The sequence below is a fragment of the Amphibalanus amphitrite genome, unplaced genomic scaffold (genome assembly GCF_019059575.1).
Source record: "Amphibalanus amphitrite isolate SeventyFive unplaced genomic scaffold, NRLGWU_Aamphi_draft 000274F_arrow, whole genome shotgun sequence".
Lineage (NCBI taxonomy): Eukaryota > Metazoa > Arthropoda > Thecostraca > Balanomorpha > Balanidae > Amphibalanus > Amphibalanus amphitrite.
The window spans coordinates 96960-115228 of record NW_024881769.1 but is presented as its reverse complement, the minus strand read 5'-3'; the positions used below and the strand labels follow the sequence as shown (position 1 = coordinate 115228).

General features: G+C 51.8%; 2 protein-coding genes across 7 annotated transcripts in view; one reads left to right on the top strand and one right to left on the bottom strand.

Annotated features, from left to right (window-relative positions):
• LOC122387126 (conserved oligomeric Golgi complex subunit 1-like) overlaps positions 1–9661 on the top strand; it is a 73924-nt gene extending 64263 nt beyond the window's left edge. For all 3 annotated transcript variants that reach the window (XM_043377012.1, XM_043377013.1, XM_043377014.1), the window contains exons 12-19: positions 6270–6510; positions 6859–7000; positions 7290–7454; positions 7777–7931; positions 8292–8454; positions 8689–8811; positions 8921–9124; positions 9356–9661. In XM_043377012.1, coding sequence (XP_043232947.1) covers positions 6270–6510; positions 6859–7000; positions 7290–7454; positions 7777–7931; positions 8292–8454; positions 8689–8811; positions 8921–9124; positions 9356–9442 — 1280 coding nt within the window. In that variant the 3' untranslated portion in view covers positions 9443–9661. The remainder of the gene's footprint in view (positions 1–6269; positions 6511–6858; positions 7001–7289; positions 7455–7776; positions 7932–8291; positions 8455–8688; positions 8812–8920; positions 9125–9355) is intronic.
• Positions 9581–18045, bottom strand: LOC122387127 (programmed cell death protein 2-like). 4 transcript variants are annotated; one of them, XM_043377015.1, is made up of 4 exons: positions 17991–18045; positions 13346–13477; positions 11692–11832; positions 9581–11473 (listed from the first exon to the last, which is right to left on the bottom strand). In XM_043377015.1, exon 4 carries the CDS (start codon positions 11124–11126, stop codon positions 9861–9863), a length of 1266 nt encoding a protein of 421 aa, XP_043232950.1. In that variant the 5' UTR covers positions 11127–11473; positions 11692–11832; positions 13346–13477; positions 17991–18045; the 3' UTR covers positions 9581–9860. The 4 variants fall into 4 exon arrangements, with proteins under 4 accessions (XP_043232950.1, XP_043232953.1, XP_043232951.1 ...); XM_043377018.1 differs by lacking the exon at positions 17991–18045 and adding an exon at positions 17947–17988; XM_043377016.1 differs by lacking the exon at positions 17991–18045 and adding an exon at positions 16287–16333.
• Between the last annotated feature and the right edge of the window lie 224 nt (positions 18046–18269).

Genomic DNA, 18269 nt, shown 5'->3' with positions numbered 1-18269 from the left:
CCGTCCACTGTTCATCAACGGTGACACCGGCCGGGATAATCTTTTACATGCTGATGGCTACGTCGATGGGTCATTACGTGGCGTGAACGGTGAAGCTGTCACAGGTCCGGCACGTGCCACGTGGCCACGTGTTTGAGTCGAGTACCTCCCAGATTATCGTGTATAAGCCAACTTGTGGCCTTATAGCACGAAAACAGCAGCAGTCAGGAAGCCTGAAATGGAACAATCGGTGAGGGGACAAGCCCTGCTTGCACGACCGGTGGTCACGTGGCACACGTGCAAATCTGGGCACCTCCGCTGCGGAGATATTTTATAGTGAAATATTCAAATGTACATAACTTTGTAAGTTTAAGTCCGATTGGGCTAAAATTTGGTGGGTGGATGAATTGTTAACCGACATGAACGAATGCGCCATGTTTGTTGCAGTGCGCCACGTTTGTCTCAAAGCGCCATTTTTGCCGCAAATCGCAGAATGTGCGTAACTTTGTCGAACATGGGACGATTAGGGTGCGCTTTGATTGAGGGATTGCTGCTTAAACGGCAGATATGAATGCACCACACTTGCCGCAAGGCGCCATATTTGTCTTAATGCGTCAGTGTTTGCGTTTTGCCTACGGCGGGCGTTTTTTTTTTGCGGCGGTGTTTGCGTTTTTTCGGTGTTTGCATTTGACGGCGGGCGGCCGTTTTTGCGTTTTTGGCGGTGTTTGCGTTTGGCGGCGGGCGGCCGTTTTTTGCGGCGTTTTGCGGTTGGCGGCGGGCGTGCGTGCGTTGCGGGCGTTTTTTGCGGCGGTGTTTGCGTTTTTTGCGGTTTTTGTGTTTGACGGCGGGCGGGCGGGCGATGCGGGTATTTTTGCTGTTTGCGTTTGGCGGCGGGCGGCCGTTTTAGCGGCGGTTTGAGGCGGGCGGCCGTTTTTTTTGCGGCATTTTGCGGTTTGCGGCGGGCGGCCGTTTTGTGGTTTGCGGCGGGCGGCCGTTTTTTTACGGCGTTCGTTATTTGCGGTTAGCGGCGGGCGGCGGGCGGTCGTTTTTTTTGTGGCGTTTGGCGGTTTGCGGCGGGCGGCCGTTTTTTGCGGCGTTTTGCGGTTCGCGGCGTGCGGCCGTTTTTTGCGGCGTTTCGCGGTTGGCGGCAGGCGATGCGGGCGTTTTTTTGCGGCGGCGGTGTTTGCGTTCTGCGGCGGACGCGCGTTTTTTGCGGCATTTTGTGCGTTTTTTTCTGCGGTTTTCGGCGGGCGGGCGATTTTTTTGGTTTTTTTGCGACATTTGCGTTGGCGTTTTGGGCGTGCGTTTTGCGCGTTTTGCGGTGTTTGCGTTTTGCGGCGGGCGGGCGGTTTTTCACAATTAAAGTCCCAACCTTCGGATCCGCAGTGCTGTTCGATAAGCGCTGCCCGGGCCTATCCGAAGGTTGGGACTTTTCAATTAGACAATCACTATTCTTTAGAATTGTGATTTTCTATTGAAAATCCCAACCTGAGCTACCTCTCTAGGGGGGTGTTTAGCGTTTCTGCCGCGATTTTGGTCATTTTGATCCCCGCGAAAACGGCTCGATAGATTTTCTTGCCATTTTCAGCGTTTGGTCCCGTATCGGGGAGCTACCAGCTGGCATCGGTCGCTTGAAATATAATTAACCCGTTTTGGGGTAATCGGCACGTGCATTTTCCCATAGGGTTAACATGGGGAAAATTTTAAAATGCGATTTGCGCAAAAACTCCACGTTAGAAATGAATTATATTTTTAGGGTCGAATCTCGGGCCGGGACCCCACCTCATGATGGTAATTATTTAAAATATAATTAACAAAATTTTGGGTAATCGTTAAGGACAGTTACCCCATGCTGAGCCTATGGCGATTTCAAAAAATTATTTTCAAATCGATTTTGCAAAAAAATTCCACGTTAGATTTTGAAAAAGTTCCAATATGTTCTGCCCCGGGGTGTCGGCTACCACATGGTATGGGTCAGATATGGGGCGATTGAAAAGCACGTGCCACGTGCAAACGTGTTTGATGGGGTAACCTCCGGGAAAATCCGACATTGGCCAACTGGGGGTCCTATGGCTCCGAAACCACTCCACCTAGCGACACCAAATCAGTGCAGCCGGTGAGCAGATGAGTCCAGCTTGTCGCACCAGTGGTCACGTGGCGCACGTGCTATTGCACGTGCCGTGGCACGGGGTCAATTTTTGTTCTTAAATACACCAACATTGTGAAATGCAAGGAATGGGGGAAATAGCCGTCAGGCCGTCAGTTTTTATGATAGAGTCGATCTGAATACGGGTATAGACACAGAATGAACGGTGCTAGAAAACTGCTATCTCGGATTTTTTGTAAAATGAGAAATTAAAAATTCTAGGGAAATTATATATTAGAAAGGTGAAATTTCCCTAAATTTTCTCGTTTTTCGAGTTTAGCCGTCCACTGTTCATCAACGGTGACACCGGCCGGGATAATCTTTTACATGCTGATGGCTACGTCGATGGGTCATTACGTGGCGTGAACGGTGAAGCTGTCACAGGTCCGGCACGTGCCACGTGGCCACGTGTTTGAGTCGAGTACCTCCCAGATTATCGTGTATAAGCCAACTTGTGGCCTTATAGCACGAAAACAGCAGCAGTCAGGAAGCCTGAAATGGAACAATCGGTGAGGGGACAAGCCCTGCTTGCACGACCGGTGGTCACGTGGCACACGTGCAAATCTGGGCACCTCCGCTGCGGAGATATTTTATAGTGAAATATTCAAATGTACATAACTTTGTAAGTTTAAGTCCGATTGGGCTAAAATTTGGTGGGTGGATGAATTGTTAACCGACATGAACGAATGCGCCATGTTTGTTGCAGTGCGCCACGTTTGTCTCAAAGCGCCATTTTTGCCGCAAATCGCAGAATGTGCGTAACTTTGTCGAACATGGGACGATTAGGGTGCGCTTTGATTGAGGGATTGCTGCTTAAACGGCAGATATGAATGCACCACACTTGCCGCAAGGCGCCATATTTGTCTTAATGCGTCAGTGTTTGCGTTTTGCCTACGGCGGGCGTTTTTTTTGCGGCGGTGTTTGCGTTTTTTCGGTGTTTGCATTTGACGGCGGGCGGCCGTTTTTGCGTTTTTGGCGGTGTTTGCGTTTGGCGGCGGGCGGCCGTTTTTTGCGGCGTTTTGCGGTTGGCGGCGGGCGTGCGTGCGTTGCGGGCGTTTTTTGCGGCGGTGTTTGCGTTTTTTGCGGTTTTTGTGTTTGACGGCGGGCGGGCGGGCGATGCGGGTATTTTTGCTGTTTGCGTTTGGCGGCGGGCGGCCGTTTTAGCGGCGGTTTGAGGCGGGCGGCCGTTTTTTTGCGGCATTTTGCGGTTTGCGGCGGGCGGCCGTTTTGTGGTTTGCGGCGGGCGGCCGTTTTTTTACGGCGTTCGTTATTTGCGGTTAGCGGCGGGCGGCGGGCGGTCGTTTTTTTTTTGTGGCGTTTGGCGGTTTGCGGCGGGCGGCCGTTTTTTGCGGCGTTTTGCGGTTCGCGGCGTGCGGCCGTTTTTTGCGGCGTTTCGCGGTTGGCGGCAGGCGATGCGGGCGTTTTTTTGCGGCGGCGGTGTTTGCGTTCTGCGGCGGACGCGCGTTTTTTGCGGCATTTTGTGCGTTTTTTTCTGCGGTTTTCGGCGGGCGGGCGATTTTTTTGGTTTTTTTTGCGACATTTGCGTTGGCGTTTTGGGCGTGCGTTTTGCGCGTTTTGCGGTGTTTGCGTTTTGCGGCGGGCGGGCGGTATGGTGAATTTCTAGTTAATCCAATAATAAACATGGCAGTTAGAGGCCTGCTGAGAGTATCCGAAGGTTGGGACTTTTCAATTAGACAATCACTATTCTTTAGAATTGTGATTTTCTATTGAAAATCCCAACCTGAGCTACCTCTCTAGGGGGGTGTTTAGCGTTTCTGCCGCGATTTTGGACATTTTGACAGGGAAGAAAACGGCACGGTAGAATTTCTTGCCATTTTCAGCGTTTGGTCCCGTATCGGGGAGCTACCTTTCGGCAAAGTTGCAAAAAATATAATTGACACGTTTTGGGGTAATCGGCACGTGCATTTCCCCATAGGGTTAACATGGGGAAAATTTTAAAATGCGATTTGCGCAAAAACTCCACGTTAGAAATGAATTATATTTTTAGGGTCGAATCTCGGGCCGGGACCCCACCTCATGGTGGTAATTATTTAAAATATAATTGACAAAATTTCGGGTAATCGTTACAAACAGTTACCCCATGTTGAGCCTATGGCGAATTCGAAAAATTATTTTCAAATCGATTTTGCCAAAAATTTCCACGTTAGATTTTGAAAACGTTCCAATATGTTGTGCACCGGGGTGTCGGCTACCACATGGTATGGGTCAGATATGGGGCGATTGAAAAGCACGTGCCACGTGCAAACGTGTTTGATGGGGTAACCTCCGGGAAAATCCGACATTGGCCAACTGGGGGTCCTATGGCGTGGAAACCACTCCACCTAGCGACACCAAATCAACGCAGCCGGTGAGCAGATGAGTCCAGCTTGTCGCACTAGTGGTAACGTGGCGCACGTGTTATTGCACGTGCCGTGGCACGGGGTCAATTTTGGTGCTTAAATATATTAGCATTGTGAAATGCAAGGAATGTGGGAAATAGCCGTCAGGCCGTCAGTTTTTAAGATAGGGTCGATCTGAAAACGGGTGTAGGCACAGAATGAAGGGGGCTAAAAAACTGCTATCTCGGATTTTTTGTAAAATGAAAAATTTAAAATTCTGGGGAAATTATATATTCGAAAGGTGAAATTTCCCTAAATTTTCCCCTTTTTCGAGTTTAGCCGTCCACTGTTCAGGGACGGTGACACCGGCCGGGGTCATCTTTTACATGCTGATGGCTACGTCGATGGGTCATCACGTGGCGTGAACGGTGAAGCTATCAAAGGTCCGGCACGTGCCACGTGGCCACGTGTTTGAGTCGCGTACCTCCCAGATTATCGTGTGTTTGCCGATTTGTGGCCTTATAGCACGAAAACAGCACAAGCCAGGAACACTGAAATGGTGCAATCAGTGAGGGGACAAGTCCTGCTTGCACCACCGGTGGTCACGTGGCACACGTGCAAATCTGGGCACCTCCGTTGCGGAGATATTTTATAGTGAAATATTCAAATGTACATAACTTTTTCAGTTTAAGTCCGATTGGGCTAGAATTTGGTGGGTGGATGAATTGTTAAGCGACATGAACGAATGCGCCATGTTTGTTGCAGTGCGCCACGTTTGTCTCAAAGCGCCATTTTTGCCGCAAAGCGCAGAATGTGCGTAACTTTGTCGAACATTGGACGATTAGGATGCGCTGTAATTAAGAGATGGCTGATTAAACGGCAGATATGAATGCACCACATTTGCCGCAGGGCGCCATATTTGTCTTAATGCGTCAGTGTTTGTGTTTTGCCTACGGCGGGCGTTTTTTTTGCGGCGGTGTTTGCGTTTTTTTCGGTGTTTGCGTTTGACGGCGGGCGGCCGTTTTTGCGTTTTTGGCGGTGTTTGCGTTTGGCGGCGGGCGGCCGTTTTTTGCGGCGTTTTGCGGTTGGCGGCGGGCGTGCGTGCGTTGCGGGCGTTTTTTTTTTTGCGGCGGTGTTTGCGTTTTTTGCGGTTTTTGTGTTTGGCGGCGGGCGGGCGGGCGATGCGGGTGTTTTTGCTGTTGGCGGCGGGCGGCCGTTTTGGCGGCGGTTTGCGGCGGGCGGCCGTTTTTTGCGGCGGTTTGCGGTTTCCGGCGGGCGGCCGTTTTTTGCGGCGTTTTGTGGTTTACGGCGGGCGGCCGTTTTTTACGGCGTTTCGCGGTTGCCGGCGGCCGGCCGTTATTTGCGGTTAGCGGCGGGCGGCGGGCGGTCGTTTTTTGCGGCGTTTAGCGGTTTGCGGCGGGCGGCCGTTTTAGCGGCGGTTTGCAGCGGGCGGCCGTTTTTTGCGGCGTTTTTTGTGGTTTGCGGCGGGCGGCCGTTTTTTTTGCGGCGTTTGCGGTTGACGGCGGTCGGGCGTTATTTGCGTTGTTGCGGTTTGCGACGGGCGGGCGTTTTTTGCGGCGTTTTTTGCGTTTTTTTTTCTGCGGTTTTCGGCGGGTGGGCGATTGTTTTTTTTTGCGAAGTTTGCGTTTGCGTTTTGGGCGTGCGTTTTGCGGTGTTTGCGTTTGGCGGCGGGCGGGCGGTTTTTCACAATTAAAGTCCCAACCTTCGGATCCGCAGAGCTGTTCGACAAGCGCTGCCCGGGCCTATCACAAGCCAGCCATCCTCTGACCCGTTCCTCCGGTCAGGTCTGGTGCTGCGCGCGCGTGGCCACTGCGGTCCCGTCCAGGAGCTGTGCGCCGCGCTCGACTCGCGGCTGGACGCACTGCTCACGGACGTGCGCCACTACACGGAGAGGCCCGAGTCGGCCCGGCCGGCGCCCGGGGAGGCGGCCGCGCCGTCCGCCGCTCCGCCGCCCTTCGACCCGTGGCGGGACTCCGGCAGACTGGCCGAGACACTGCGGGAGCAGACGCGCGCTCAGCTGGACGGGTGAGGGGGGAAGAAAATGAATGAATGAATGAATGAATGAATGAATGAATGAATGAATGAATGAATGAATGAATGAATGAATGAATGAATGAATGAATGAATGAATGAATGAATGAATGAATGAAAACTAAAAAATGCTCAGTGAATGAATGAATGAATGAATGAAAGATGTCAAGAAAGTGAGGCCAAGAGAGTGAGGCCAACTAGGTTATTTACCGCTCTCAAAGGTGGATTAGCAGCTGTTTTTCTTGTAGCTGCATTTGTTGCGCTATGATCAACCATGCATTGTGTTGAATTAGTCCTGTGCTGGCTCTGGCCTGACGTCTCACTCGCCTCCCGTTCCCGCAGCCTGCTGACGGAGCTGGAGCGTCTCGCCGAGTCCCCGGAGCAGCAGTCGGCGGCCGTACTGCTGGCCCGCGTGCCCCGCGGTGTCACTGACCTGTGCCCCCACCTGCCGCTCTGCCTGGACGCCACCGCGCGCGGCAAACAGGTGCGAGGTGGTGGGGTTGGGGTCAGCTTGTGAACTGCTCTTATGGCCGCGTAGTTGACTCGTGCCCGAGGTCTGCCTCATTGACGATGCTTCTGTCGCATTTCGCAATCATATATTTAAAGCCCATCTTTTATGTCAACCAACACTCAGTAGCTGAGTGCTAATTATGGGTATCTTTACATTGTTCTAGTATATTCGTTTGCGGTGATGTGTCTTCAGTGTTCATCGTTCCTGCCACTTGGCGTTTGTGTCGTGCTCCAGTATAGTTACTATGTCCGCCCTCCCGCAGCCGTCCGGCGCCGGTCGCGCCCTCTGGGAGGAGCTGGCCCAGCAGCTGCTGAGGGTCCGGCCGGCGCTGATGAGGCGCTGGTGCGAGGCACGCGCCGCTCAGCTGGACCAGGAGCTCAGCGACGCCCTCAAAACGGCCACCGACGCGCAGCTCAGCGACTTTGCGGTGAGCGCGGGCGTGGTCTCACGGGCCATTGGTAAGATGGCAAATGGTGAATTACGCTATAGAGGATGTGAGAAGTACGGTCCAGGCACGAACTGTTCTACAGAAAGGTGCTGGTTGCTGTGTCCACTAATCCTAAACGATCATCGCGATCTAAGGACAGACTATCCCTATACAAGTTTCTCTCCTCTCGTTGATTGAAGGTCACCTGACTCTGACACCTAACCTTCCTGGCAGCTGTGGGCAGTGGTGGCCTGATCTCTGAGCTGTGACCTGCCCCGCCAGCTGTGGGCGGTGATGACCTGACGTCTGACCCCGCCGTCAGCTGTGGGCGGCGGTGACAATCACGGAGGAGGCCGACTCTGGCGAGCAGGTGGAGTCGGTGATCCGGGTGCCACGCTGTCCGTGCCTCTCCCTCTCCTCCGCGCTCTACCAGCTGGCCACCGACGTCAACCGACTGGGCTCCATGACGCTGGGCAGGTACGGCCGCGCACGGCTCCCACCTCTCCCAGTACTCTCTCTCTCTCTCTCTCTCTCTCTCTCTCTCTCTCTCTCTCTCTCTCTCTCTCTCTCTCTCTCTCTCTCTCTCTCTCTCTCTCTCTCTCTCTCTCTCTCTCTCTCCCTCTCTCTCTCCCTCTCTCTCTCCCTCTCTCTCTCTCTCTCCCTCTCCCTCTCCCTCTCCCTCTCCTTCTCCCTCTCCCTCTCACTCACTCACTCACTCACTCACTCACTCACTCACATACCTACTTATTTCATCGGTTGCTTCTCGAATTGCCACCTCTATCGTCTCCTTCCACCGCTCTGTCTCCGTACTGACCCGGCCTCCCCTTCCTTCCCCAGGGAGGTTCAGGGCCAGCTGGTGCAGTGCTCCGTCCGCCGGCTGGTGGACGTCTACTGGCGCCACCTGGCGGCCTCTGACGTCACGCCGCCCTCTCAGCACCACGCGCTTCAGGCGCTGGTCGACGTTCACTTCCTGAAGACGCTGGCCTCGGCGCGAGATCAGGTGGGTTTCAATTATAGGGTGGGCGGGTGTGACACGTGTGTTTGGTTAACGCACCGAATTTGTATTTTTTACCGCGCGGTTTTCAAGAAATGCGCGATGTCCCTCAAGGAAAGCAGTCCGAATAATAAGTAAATTTATTGCTACAGTCTAACAGCTGCAGACAGGTAGGGTTGAATGAATTAGCTTCTCATGAGTGTAACAATTATCATTGATGCATCTATCTCCCGTCACCAGGAGCTGACGAAGAAGATCGGCAGCACGTGCGAGGCGATTGAGGAGCACATTGATCCGTTCGACCTGAACGTGTGCTGGCCGCACGCCGTCAAGTACCTGAGGCAGTACACGCAGCAGTCTCAGGTAGGTACCGACGGCCGCCCGATCCCGGTCAGGGCAGACACTGTGAGCCGTATAACGATGTAGTTTATCAGCTGTTCGCGAGTATTGAGCCCGCTCTCGCCGCCGGCAGTCGGTGCTGGGCGCGCTGAGCGTGGACCGCGGCCCGGCCCGGCCCGCCGGACCCGCGCCGGCCGCCTCCGGCCAGCCGGAGCCGCACAGTCTGCTGGCGCTGGCCGACCGACCGGTCCGCTTCAGTCTGCTGGCGGTGCCCGACTCGGCGCCGCTCGAGCGGCCGCCCCGCCCGCTGCCCTCCTGTCCGGCCCGACTCGATAAGGTACCGCTTCTGGGGAGGGAGATAGTGAGGACCGGGGTGCCTTGAATATCGGTTGCCGCCCGCCTTTGGTGGTCATGGTGATTTTTATTTGGGTAAGCGATGTCTTTGAGCAGTTATCAATTAGTATGATAATTATCACTGTAATGGGGGGCTGATTGCACACAAGTGTTTCTTCTTCAAAGGCCAGTAAAATGTTTAGGCAATCCGATAACTGAACGCGTGTATTTACAGATGGCTTCTCAGCAGTCCCCGAAGAAGGCGGACGCGATCAAGCCGAGTCCATCATTCCTGGCTAACTTCAGCGGCAGTTGGTTCTAAGCTGTGGGTTTCAGTCGTCCAGCCTTTCCACAGCAGCCGTTCTGCTAGAGCTGTCACCGTGCGGCGGCCTGAACGGCAGCGAACGACTGCCCGTGTGTTGTTACGTGCACCAAGTGCTTGCGCCAGATTACACAGTAATTAATTATTATACAGTATATTATGACGTGTGGCATTCATTGTTATGATACGAATACAGGTGCGGGTTTTATGATCATAACAGTTTATTGACTGCTGACTAAGCCGTGAACAGCAATGGAAGCTGCATTGCGGTACACGTTTGGATGTGGGAACAGTGGCAAGCGTATGAAAGCGCTGGGGGCGGTGCCTGGCAGAAGCGTGTCCCTGCGTCTGGGCGCCACCGCGAGTCAGAGTAAACACTCGCCCATCCCTGTACCACCGCCGGTCTCTGAGCCGCTCCTCACTGCATCTCGGCCTGCACGAGCACGGTCTCGGCGCGCGGCCGGTCGCCGTCCCGCCAGCAGCTGTCGCGGCACGTGTAGACGATGGCCGTGCCGAACTCTAGCAGCCCGGTGCGCTCGGCTCCCTGTGAGTCGGCGGCGCGCAGCCGGGAGACCAGTGTGGGCAGCAGCTGCAGCTCGAACACGGCCGGGCCGCCGCAGTGGGCGCAGACGGGCGCCCAGCCGGCCGGCAGCGGCGCCAGCGGCAGAGGCGCGCCGCCGTCCCGGCCGTAGCGCAGCACCTGCGCCGGGCACAGCTCCAGACGCTGGATCAGCTTGTAGAGCAGCCGGTCGCCGTGCGCGGGCGCGGCGCGCTCGTACACCTCGGCGGCAGCGGCGGCCGTCCCCCCGCCCCCGCCGCCGCCAGCGGAGAGCTGCGCCATGTTGACGCCCTCGCGCGCCTGGTACTGGCGCAGCAGGTCGAGCTCGTGGTGCGAGGCGGCCGCGCGCGGCGCCGGCTCCTCGATGACGCTCAGGTAGGTCGGTCGGAAGGTGACGGTGCCGGCGGGCGGCGCCGGCCGGGCCGCCAGCAGCGCGCGCAGGTCACCGGTGGGCGGCGCCACTGGCTCCGGGCTGACACCCTCCTCAGAGGCGGGCTCCACCTCAGCAGACGCGGCCGGCGGGTCACCAGAAGCCGCCAGGTTTGCGTTATCCACATCCAGGGCCAACTTCTGGAGACTGGGCGTCAGTGTCGCCATGTTATCCCCACTGCCTCCCGTTCCCGTATTACTCCGGACGTTATCAATCCCTCCCGCGCTGCTATTGTCCACCTTTCCGTCGTCATCTCCCCACCCACCGTCGCCGTCTCCCCAGTCGTCCGCCGAGTCCAGCCAGTCGGCGGCGGCGGCGGCGGCGGCGGCGGGTTGCGAGGCGCGCGCCGTCGACTCCGGCTCACTGCGTTCCGCCGCCGCCCGCTGCTGCGCGCGCAGGCAGCGCCAGGCACCGCTCTCGTTCGCGCACTCGGGGCTGACGCAGGCGAACAGGTACAGCGTGCGGTGGTAGGCGGAGGCGCCGATCGGGGCGTAGATCTGCGTCACTAGCGGCTGTGGCCGGCCACAGCGGTCACAGACGGGCTGGGGCGGCGGTGGGGCGAGGTCCGCCGGCCAGTCGGGCCGTCCGCCCAGCCGACTGACGGTCAGGTCGGAGCGGCTCTCCTCGGCCGGGCTTAGCGGAGCGTCCTCCAGACCGAGCAGCACGGTCGGCACACTGCCGCCCCCGGAGGCCATCTCTGAGCCGGGCGCCGGCCGCCCGCAGCTGTCCGGCTCGGTACCTCAGAACGCTGAGCAGTCTATGGCAGAGCACTGGACTGACGATCGAACACACAGATACGACCGTTTGTGTGCTGCAGAGTCACAACCTGACACTGCGAATTTACACAAATTTGCCCAGCGTCTGTCTGATCAGATTCTCACTGCCTGAGAACTGACACTGGTGCGGGTTGGAGATCAACTGCGGACGGTGGTGACTGAACCGATCGATGGCTTTCGAGCTGGTTCAATCCCGGAAACGGTTACGAAGAACTTTGTCGGTGCCCTCAATTTCGACCTGGTCGTACATCCACTTGCGGTTTACTCTGCAAAAACAGATACGGACGTAAAACATCGAAACGCACCTCATTAGGACGTAAAACATCGCAACGCACCAACGCTTGAGCATTCGAAGTTCAGCGCGGTCTATAGACGACGATTGAATACGTTCAAAACGAATAAATCCTGCGTTGTACACAAAGCCCACATCACGTGAGAACGCACAAAATCCCGACACGCCTCCGATGCGGCGCTCACAACTGACCTGCACTCGTGTCCACACATGGGCGAGCCGCACTTGGGGCAGGGGAAGTGGCAGCCGGGACAGTCGGGCTGCAGGCAGTCGCACACGTTCTGGTCGCTCTTCACCAGGTGGCCGCGCTCGTCATACAGCGTCCGCTTGCGGCTGGCGAAAGGCAATGCGCGTCAGTGTCGGGGAACCACTGGCGAAGCTGCCTACTGCCTTTTTAGATCTCGGCCCGGGCAGTTTTAACCCTCGCCCGTAAACGGCGATCTGCCACCTTCGCCCATGCAGGGGGGGGGGGGGTTGGTGCGACCCCCCCCTTGGCGTTTGAAAACGGAGCGTCGTAGAGCTTAGCGGAAAAGACCAACGGATTGCTCTCGCCGAGTTCTCGCGATTGGTGGTATATTTTTTGGTCCTAGGTCAACATTTGACCTACTTTTGACCGGTCAAAGGTCAAATTTTCGGAAAAATAGACTTTTTTCAACTTTCCACGGCGATTGCGGCAAAACGGTGGGAGATATCGACTTGAAACCTTCATTATCGTGTTCCTTGATCAATTCTCTATCGTTTGGTATGTATTTCGTTTCCCTAGCTCTAAAAATGGCGCGTTGGGAGCGCCGGAAGTCGGCAAGGTCACAGTCGGCGGCAGAAATTCGAAAAATCAAAATTTAAATTTTTGAAATCTGATTGTATTTTTGGATTTGGAAGGTCCATTTGCTCCCTATAGAAGCTAATATTGCTGCATATTCCCATTGAGGTGACAAGAATTAGCAAAATAGTGGTTCGGGCGCTTTTCAAAAATAGTACCGGACGCTGTTCCTCTTGTGACGTCATAGCTCCGTGACCTGACCTGACCCGGTCAAGTTTCTTATACCATATGATAGCCAATACTTGCCCCAACATGCATGGGAAGTTTCATCACGATCCATCAACCGATGTCCGTACCACCGGCAGGAAACCTCGGGCGTTGGCACTCAGTTTGTGAAAATCCGGCCGGAGGCTGTTCCCTTTGTGACGTCATAACTCCGTGACCTGACATGACCCGGTCAAATTTTTTTTATCAAAAGATGCGCAAGGTTTGCCCCATAAGGTACCCAAAATTTGGCGGCGCTGCGCGCCGCCGTTTTTGCACTATTTCCGAAAAACCTCAGGGGGGGTTGCACCAACCCCCCCCCTACATGGGCGAGGGTTAAGAGAGCGGTGAAGGCGTTTTTCTGATGGAGTAACGAGTGGCTGTGATTGACGATGGTTTGGTTGCGCATGGCGTGGCGTGTGTGTGTCTGTGTGCGTGTCGTGTGTAGGTGTGTGATTTCTGACATTTTTTATTCCCATTTAACCCCGACGTACGCGTTTTTACTTGCCATGACTTAAGACACGGAATAGCCACGGTGTACTGTGGAGTTGTCTGCCTCCGTCAATACAATGGCGAAGGACACGCCCGGGAAGGTGTCTGGAAAACATGTGGGGTTAAGTAATATTCATTTTTGTTAACAGACAAGCCAGAGATTGTAGAAGTGGACACTGCATTTAAGATCTATCAGCACAACTATGAGAACCCAAATAATCAAATAGTTATGGTTCCTCAATCCTCATGGAGGTACTATGACCAAAATGAGAGCAAGATGGTTTCTGGTAATAAATGCTTGGGGAACGAATAAGAAAGATAAATCCTCACCCATTAGAGTAGATTTTCCTTTTCAGTTTGCGTCGTTCCCGATTGCTGCGATCTGGGTCAAATCCAGTGGAAAGATTGGCAGACACCAGATCGCGCTCCCTCTCTCCAATGCTATTTGACATCACTCTTCACCTGTTAGGTATTACATGCAATTATTCAATAGTGGTACATAGAACCATCCAATCAGTGCTGGAAAGGTATGTACCTATTCTATGTTGCACTTGCAGGATTGGTTGATTTTGACTGAACCTGCATTGGAAATATCTGGCCCTCCATAAGGTGTAATATGCAGAATGCAGATCAAGGAGTGAACAGAAGGCAGACAAGGGAGCTTGGTTGAAACTATTAACTATTTATATGTTGAAACAAGCCCCAAAGGTTGCAACTGGCCTGTAACTGTTCCCAGAGGAGAAGAGTATTTTGTGGCACCTACAAGATGGAAACAGACTAGCAACATACCTACTCTATTACCATCTCAAAAGTTGCCTAGGTATTGGTATTATATTCTATCCTTTAAGGCAGGGTTGGCAGAGGGTGGCAAAAACTGGTTGTTGCCAGTGGTTTTAACCGGTTTAAACCGGCTGGCAGAAACCATGGTGGCAAAAACTGGCAGAAACTGGCAAAAACTCAAGTAGCCAAAACTGCGTTGTTTGCCTAAAAAGCAATCGGTTGAAATGTACAAAGTCATGTCTGTCATTGGGACCCAGTAAGCATTGTCTCGCTAGTTTACCGCTGCTTAAAATGTCTGTCGGTAGTCAATAGATGTCCACCGGGAAGTGCACTTTCATGCATCGCTGTTGGTGTGCTTCTGCACATGAGCATATGCAGGAGTCGTTTCCGACCAGACCTCGAGAATGGCTGGGTCGATTGCGCTCAAATTGGGACACCGTTAGGGACTGATTAGTAGGGTGTCGTGCATAGTCGGTCGGGGTCCATTTTGCACGTGCGCACGTGCGGGGTGACGCTTCCAGATTGGGAGAACGGCTACGTCGACTAAGCACAAATTTGGCACTGACACTGTTAGGAACCGGTTCGTAGGGTCCGGTGCACAAGTCAGTGGCAGATGCCCTTTCCCACTTCTTCAATACTCGCCGCCCGCCGGCGCACTTTCTCATTTGTCTCACCAAAAAGGCGCCTTATTGGTTAATTATAGAGGACTCACGGAACTATTTAACACTAAACTAAAATGGTCAAGATACCACTTCAGTTGGGCAAACTAGACTTTTGGAATCAAAATATGGAGGCATCAATAATTTGATTCTGGTGGGAGGAGCCATGACCAAATATGGGCATGGAATCAATTTTTTGATTCATTTGGGTACACTTTTGACTTCAAATGAATCGTTACGGTTGAAAAAAGGCCCATGACGGTGAGATTTTTCTTTTAAAAGGTAGAAAAATGTGGTAGGTTTGCAAAAAGTGTTACCTCAAAGCTAAGAAATTGTCCCTTTGGCCTTGTGAATGGGAAAAAGACAGAGCCACTGTCCATCACGTAAAAGCTGTTTTGAGTAAATCACCCTGTATGTTATTTTTGTATCATGAATGACATACTAACCAATCAGTATTTGTGTAAAATGGCAAAATGAAATTTTTAAACCCCTAATTATCATTGTTGTAGTGCTTTTATATTATTTATATGGTTTTTACCTGTTGCTTCAGTTTTTGTATTCTTGACATTTAAAAATTGTGAATTGTTATCAAATGTAGTGAAGGTAAAGTACAACAATGCTATAGGTATCAGTTGTGGTGCTGAGGATACCACTAAATGAGAATAATAGCAAGATAAATGCTGTATTCTTGCAAGTCATTGTTGCCTATCTGTTAACATTACCTGTGAATCAAAATAATGATTAGCCAGCTGAACGGGAATCAATATTATGATTATCTGTTTAAAGTGAATCAATTCCTTGATTGCCTTTGACTACCTATAGAATTCAAATTGTTATGATAGGAGCAATATTATTTTGCTTAGGAGATAGTTCAAGCATTTCTGTTCAAGATCAGGCATGCTCCTTCTTGAAACACTCTCTTATTTTTATGTGATTAATAAGTTAGAAATGGTCTGCATTTATGCCCAAAAGGAATCAATCTTTTGATGCCTCCATATTTTGATTCCAAAGGTCTAGTTTGCCCAACTGACTTCTGTTTGAAAGCATATTGTATTGACTGAATCCTACTTTAAACGTGTCCTGCTCAAACGCATGTAGAGGCATAGCGTTTTGACTGTTTTAGTTTTTGCCAGTTTTTGCCACTTTATGCCGGTTAAAACCGGTTTAAACCGGCAAATGGCAAAAACTAGTTTTTGCCGGCAAAAATGCCAACCCTGCTTTAAGGAAGAGTTAAATAGGTGGTTACCCCATTAAAAATGTACAATAAACACAAGTTATTTAAGTGGTTCTTGTGATTCATTGTGGTGTGAAATGTTTAATGTTGTCTTTATGATAGCTCTACCTAGTGGCATCTATTCATAAGTGATTAGTGGTGCAGGAACAAATGGCTGAATTCCAATCAAATTGGACAGCCAGATTGCACTTCCTCAATTCTGTCGAGGCCTCATCACTCAGTGTAAGCTTCATAAGCTTTATGGGCTTATACAGTCTTAGCCTCACATCTGAAGTCTCAAGTCTGGAAACGTTCCATGGTGAGCCAAACTGTCATAGGCACAGCACACTCAATGTGATGCACAGGGCCGTGCGTGGCTATGTGTGCATGTTAAACTTTGGGCTCTAAATTCTGCCATAGAACTGGAATTGCGCGATCAGAGGGTAGAGGGCAGGGTCAACGCAACAAGCTTCGCTAAGCGGGGGCTCTGTGCTTGTGAATCCTTCCAATCAAAAGGTTCAGACTAAATTTATAAAAAGTGTCACACAGATAACTGTCTAAGCTTAGAGCTTAGATTCTAAGCAGGACTATTAGTTGGAAATTTAATTTTTCTACCTACTACTTCAAAACGGACGCCGGTGAAAACAGGGCGCCGGAGAGCAAATTAGTCACGTGACATTTGGAACTTCTCCCCCTCCGTGGGCCTTCTACTACGCTTCTACATACTAAATATCACGTGTGAATTTCACGAACCTTGATCAAATCGCCCCAGGCGCCCTGTTTTCACCGTGGACGCGTGTATATCACACCACGGTGAGATTTACATAATGCATCGCACTGTAGTGTAAACCTCACCCGGGTGTGATTTACACAATACACTACTCCTGTGTATATCACACCACGCGGAGTGTGATTTACACAGTGGGCCGGCAATGCGTAAATCACACCGGGGTGTGATATACACAATGTGCTCCTAGTGTGTAAATCACACCCGGGTGTCAGACCACGCAGCACCTGGGTGTGATTTACACAGTAGGCCCGGCAAATGCGTAAATCACACCGTGGTGTGATATACACAATGTGCTCCTAGTGTGTAAATCACACCTGGGTGTCAAACCACGCAGCACCTGGGTGTGATTTACACAGTAGGCCTAGCCAATGTGTAAATCTCACCAGGGTGTGATATACACTGTGTGCTCGGTAGTGGGTAAATCACACCTGGGTGTCAAACCACGCAGCACCTGGGTGAGATTTACACAGTAGGCACGGTAACAAGACACTTAACCAAACCTTAGACCTGACCTGACCTGACCTAACCTAACCTAACCTAACCTAACCTAACCTAACCTAACCTAACCTAACCTAACCTAACCTAACCTAACCTAACCTGACCTACTGATTTTTGCCTACCCGTGGATGAGGAAGAAGGTACTCGCATGAAGAGATTGCAAGCAATGGTAAGTCAAATATTTTTAGGTTAAGTGGTTGTGCATCAGGCTTCAGGCCTTCGGCCTGAAGCCAGATACACAACCACTTAACCTAAAAATATTTGACTTACCATTGCCTGTAATCTCTCCTAAGGCATTGCCTTCGGCACTGCACCGCTTCGCCACAAGCATTCAGACGTCGCTTTCCATATTGTATTGGTGCTTTTAAACTTGTCGGTCGGCAGCGAACCCACCGCTACCAAGGAAAAGCGAAAATGCGGGAAAAAGCGCCCGCACCGACGGGACTCGAACCCGCAACATTCGTATCATGGTGCAAGCACCTTCACCACTAGGCCAGGCGGTCGGCTGATTCCGAGAGAGAGGACGCCCGGAATCCCGCCGGAATATTCGTAGTGCTTAGTCTGATCTGACCAATGGGCGAGCAGAGTCACTGCTCTGACCAATGGACGTTCAGCGTTGCTATGACGTCACATCGTGGTGAGATATACACACAGCTGCCCTCTCTGTGTATTCCTCACCCGGGTGTGATTTACACTACGTAGTAGATTTTGTGTATATCACACCGGGGTGGGTGTGATTTACACAAATGGCCGGTATTGTGTAAATCTCACCGTGGTGTGATATACACGGTCCCTTTCACCGTCGTCCTTCAAAACCAACTACCGGCCTAAAACTGGATTAGAAGCAGCAGATTGGCCAATGATTCAGATTGAGATTGGCAGTCATACCAATAACTGCGCCTACAAGAGAGCACTCTGAGGAATACAAATTTGAATTAGTTGGAATTGGGGTTTAGCTGAATAACAAAACAACATTCCAGCGACTTCATACTGAGGTTTAACATCAAACATAACAAAATATTATAAAATGAATACTTCGTTGCATGCGGCTTGCTTCGATATTGTGCGCCACGAAACGTCTACAACTCCGGGCTGCTGTTCGAAGATATCATCTTGCGATGTTCTTAAAAATAAGGTTCTATGTCGTCATGATCGAAATCCAATTAAAACTTACAAAAGTTTGATCGAAATATATTGTTTTCGCTTTTTTCATGTACATAATGATTCAATATGACCGTGAATAGGAATGGTATTTCAAAAAAAGAAAAGCAGGTGGCAAACCAATGAAGAAAATTGAAATATGAGATGCCGAAA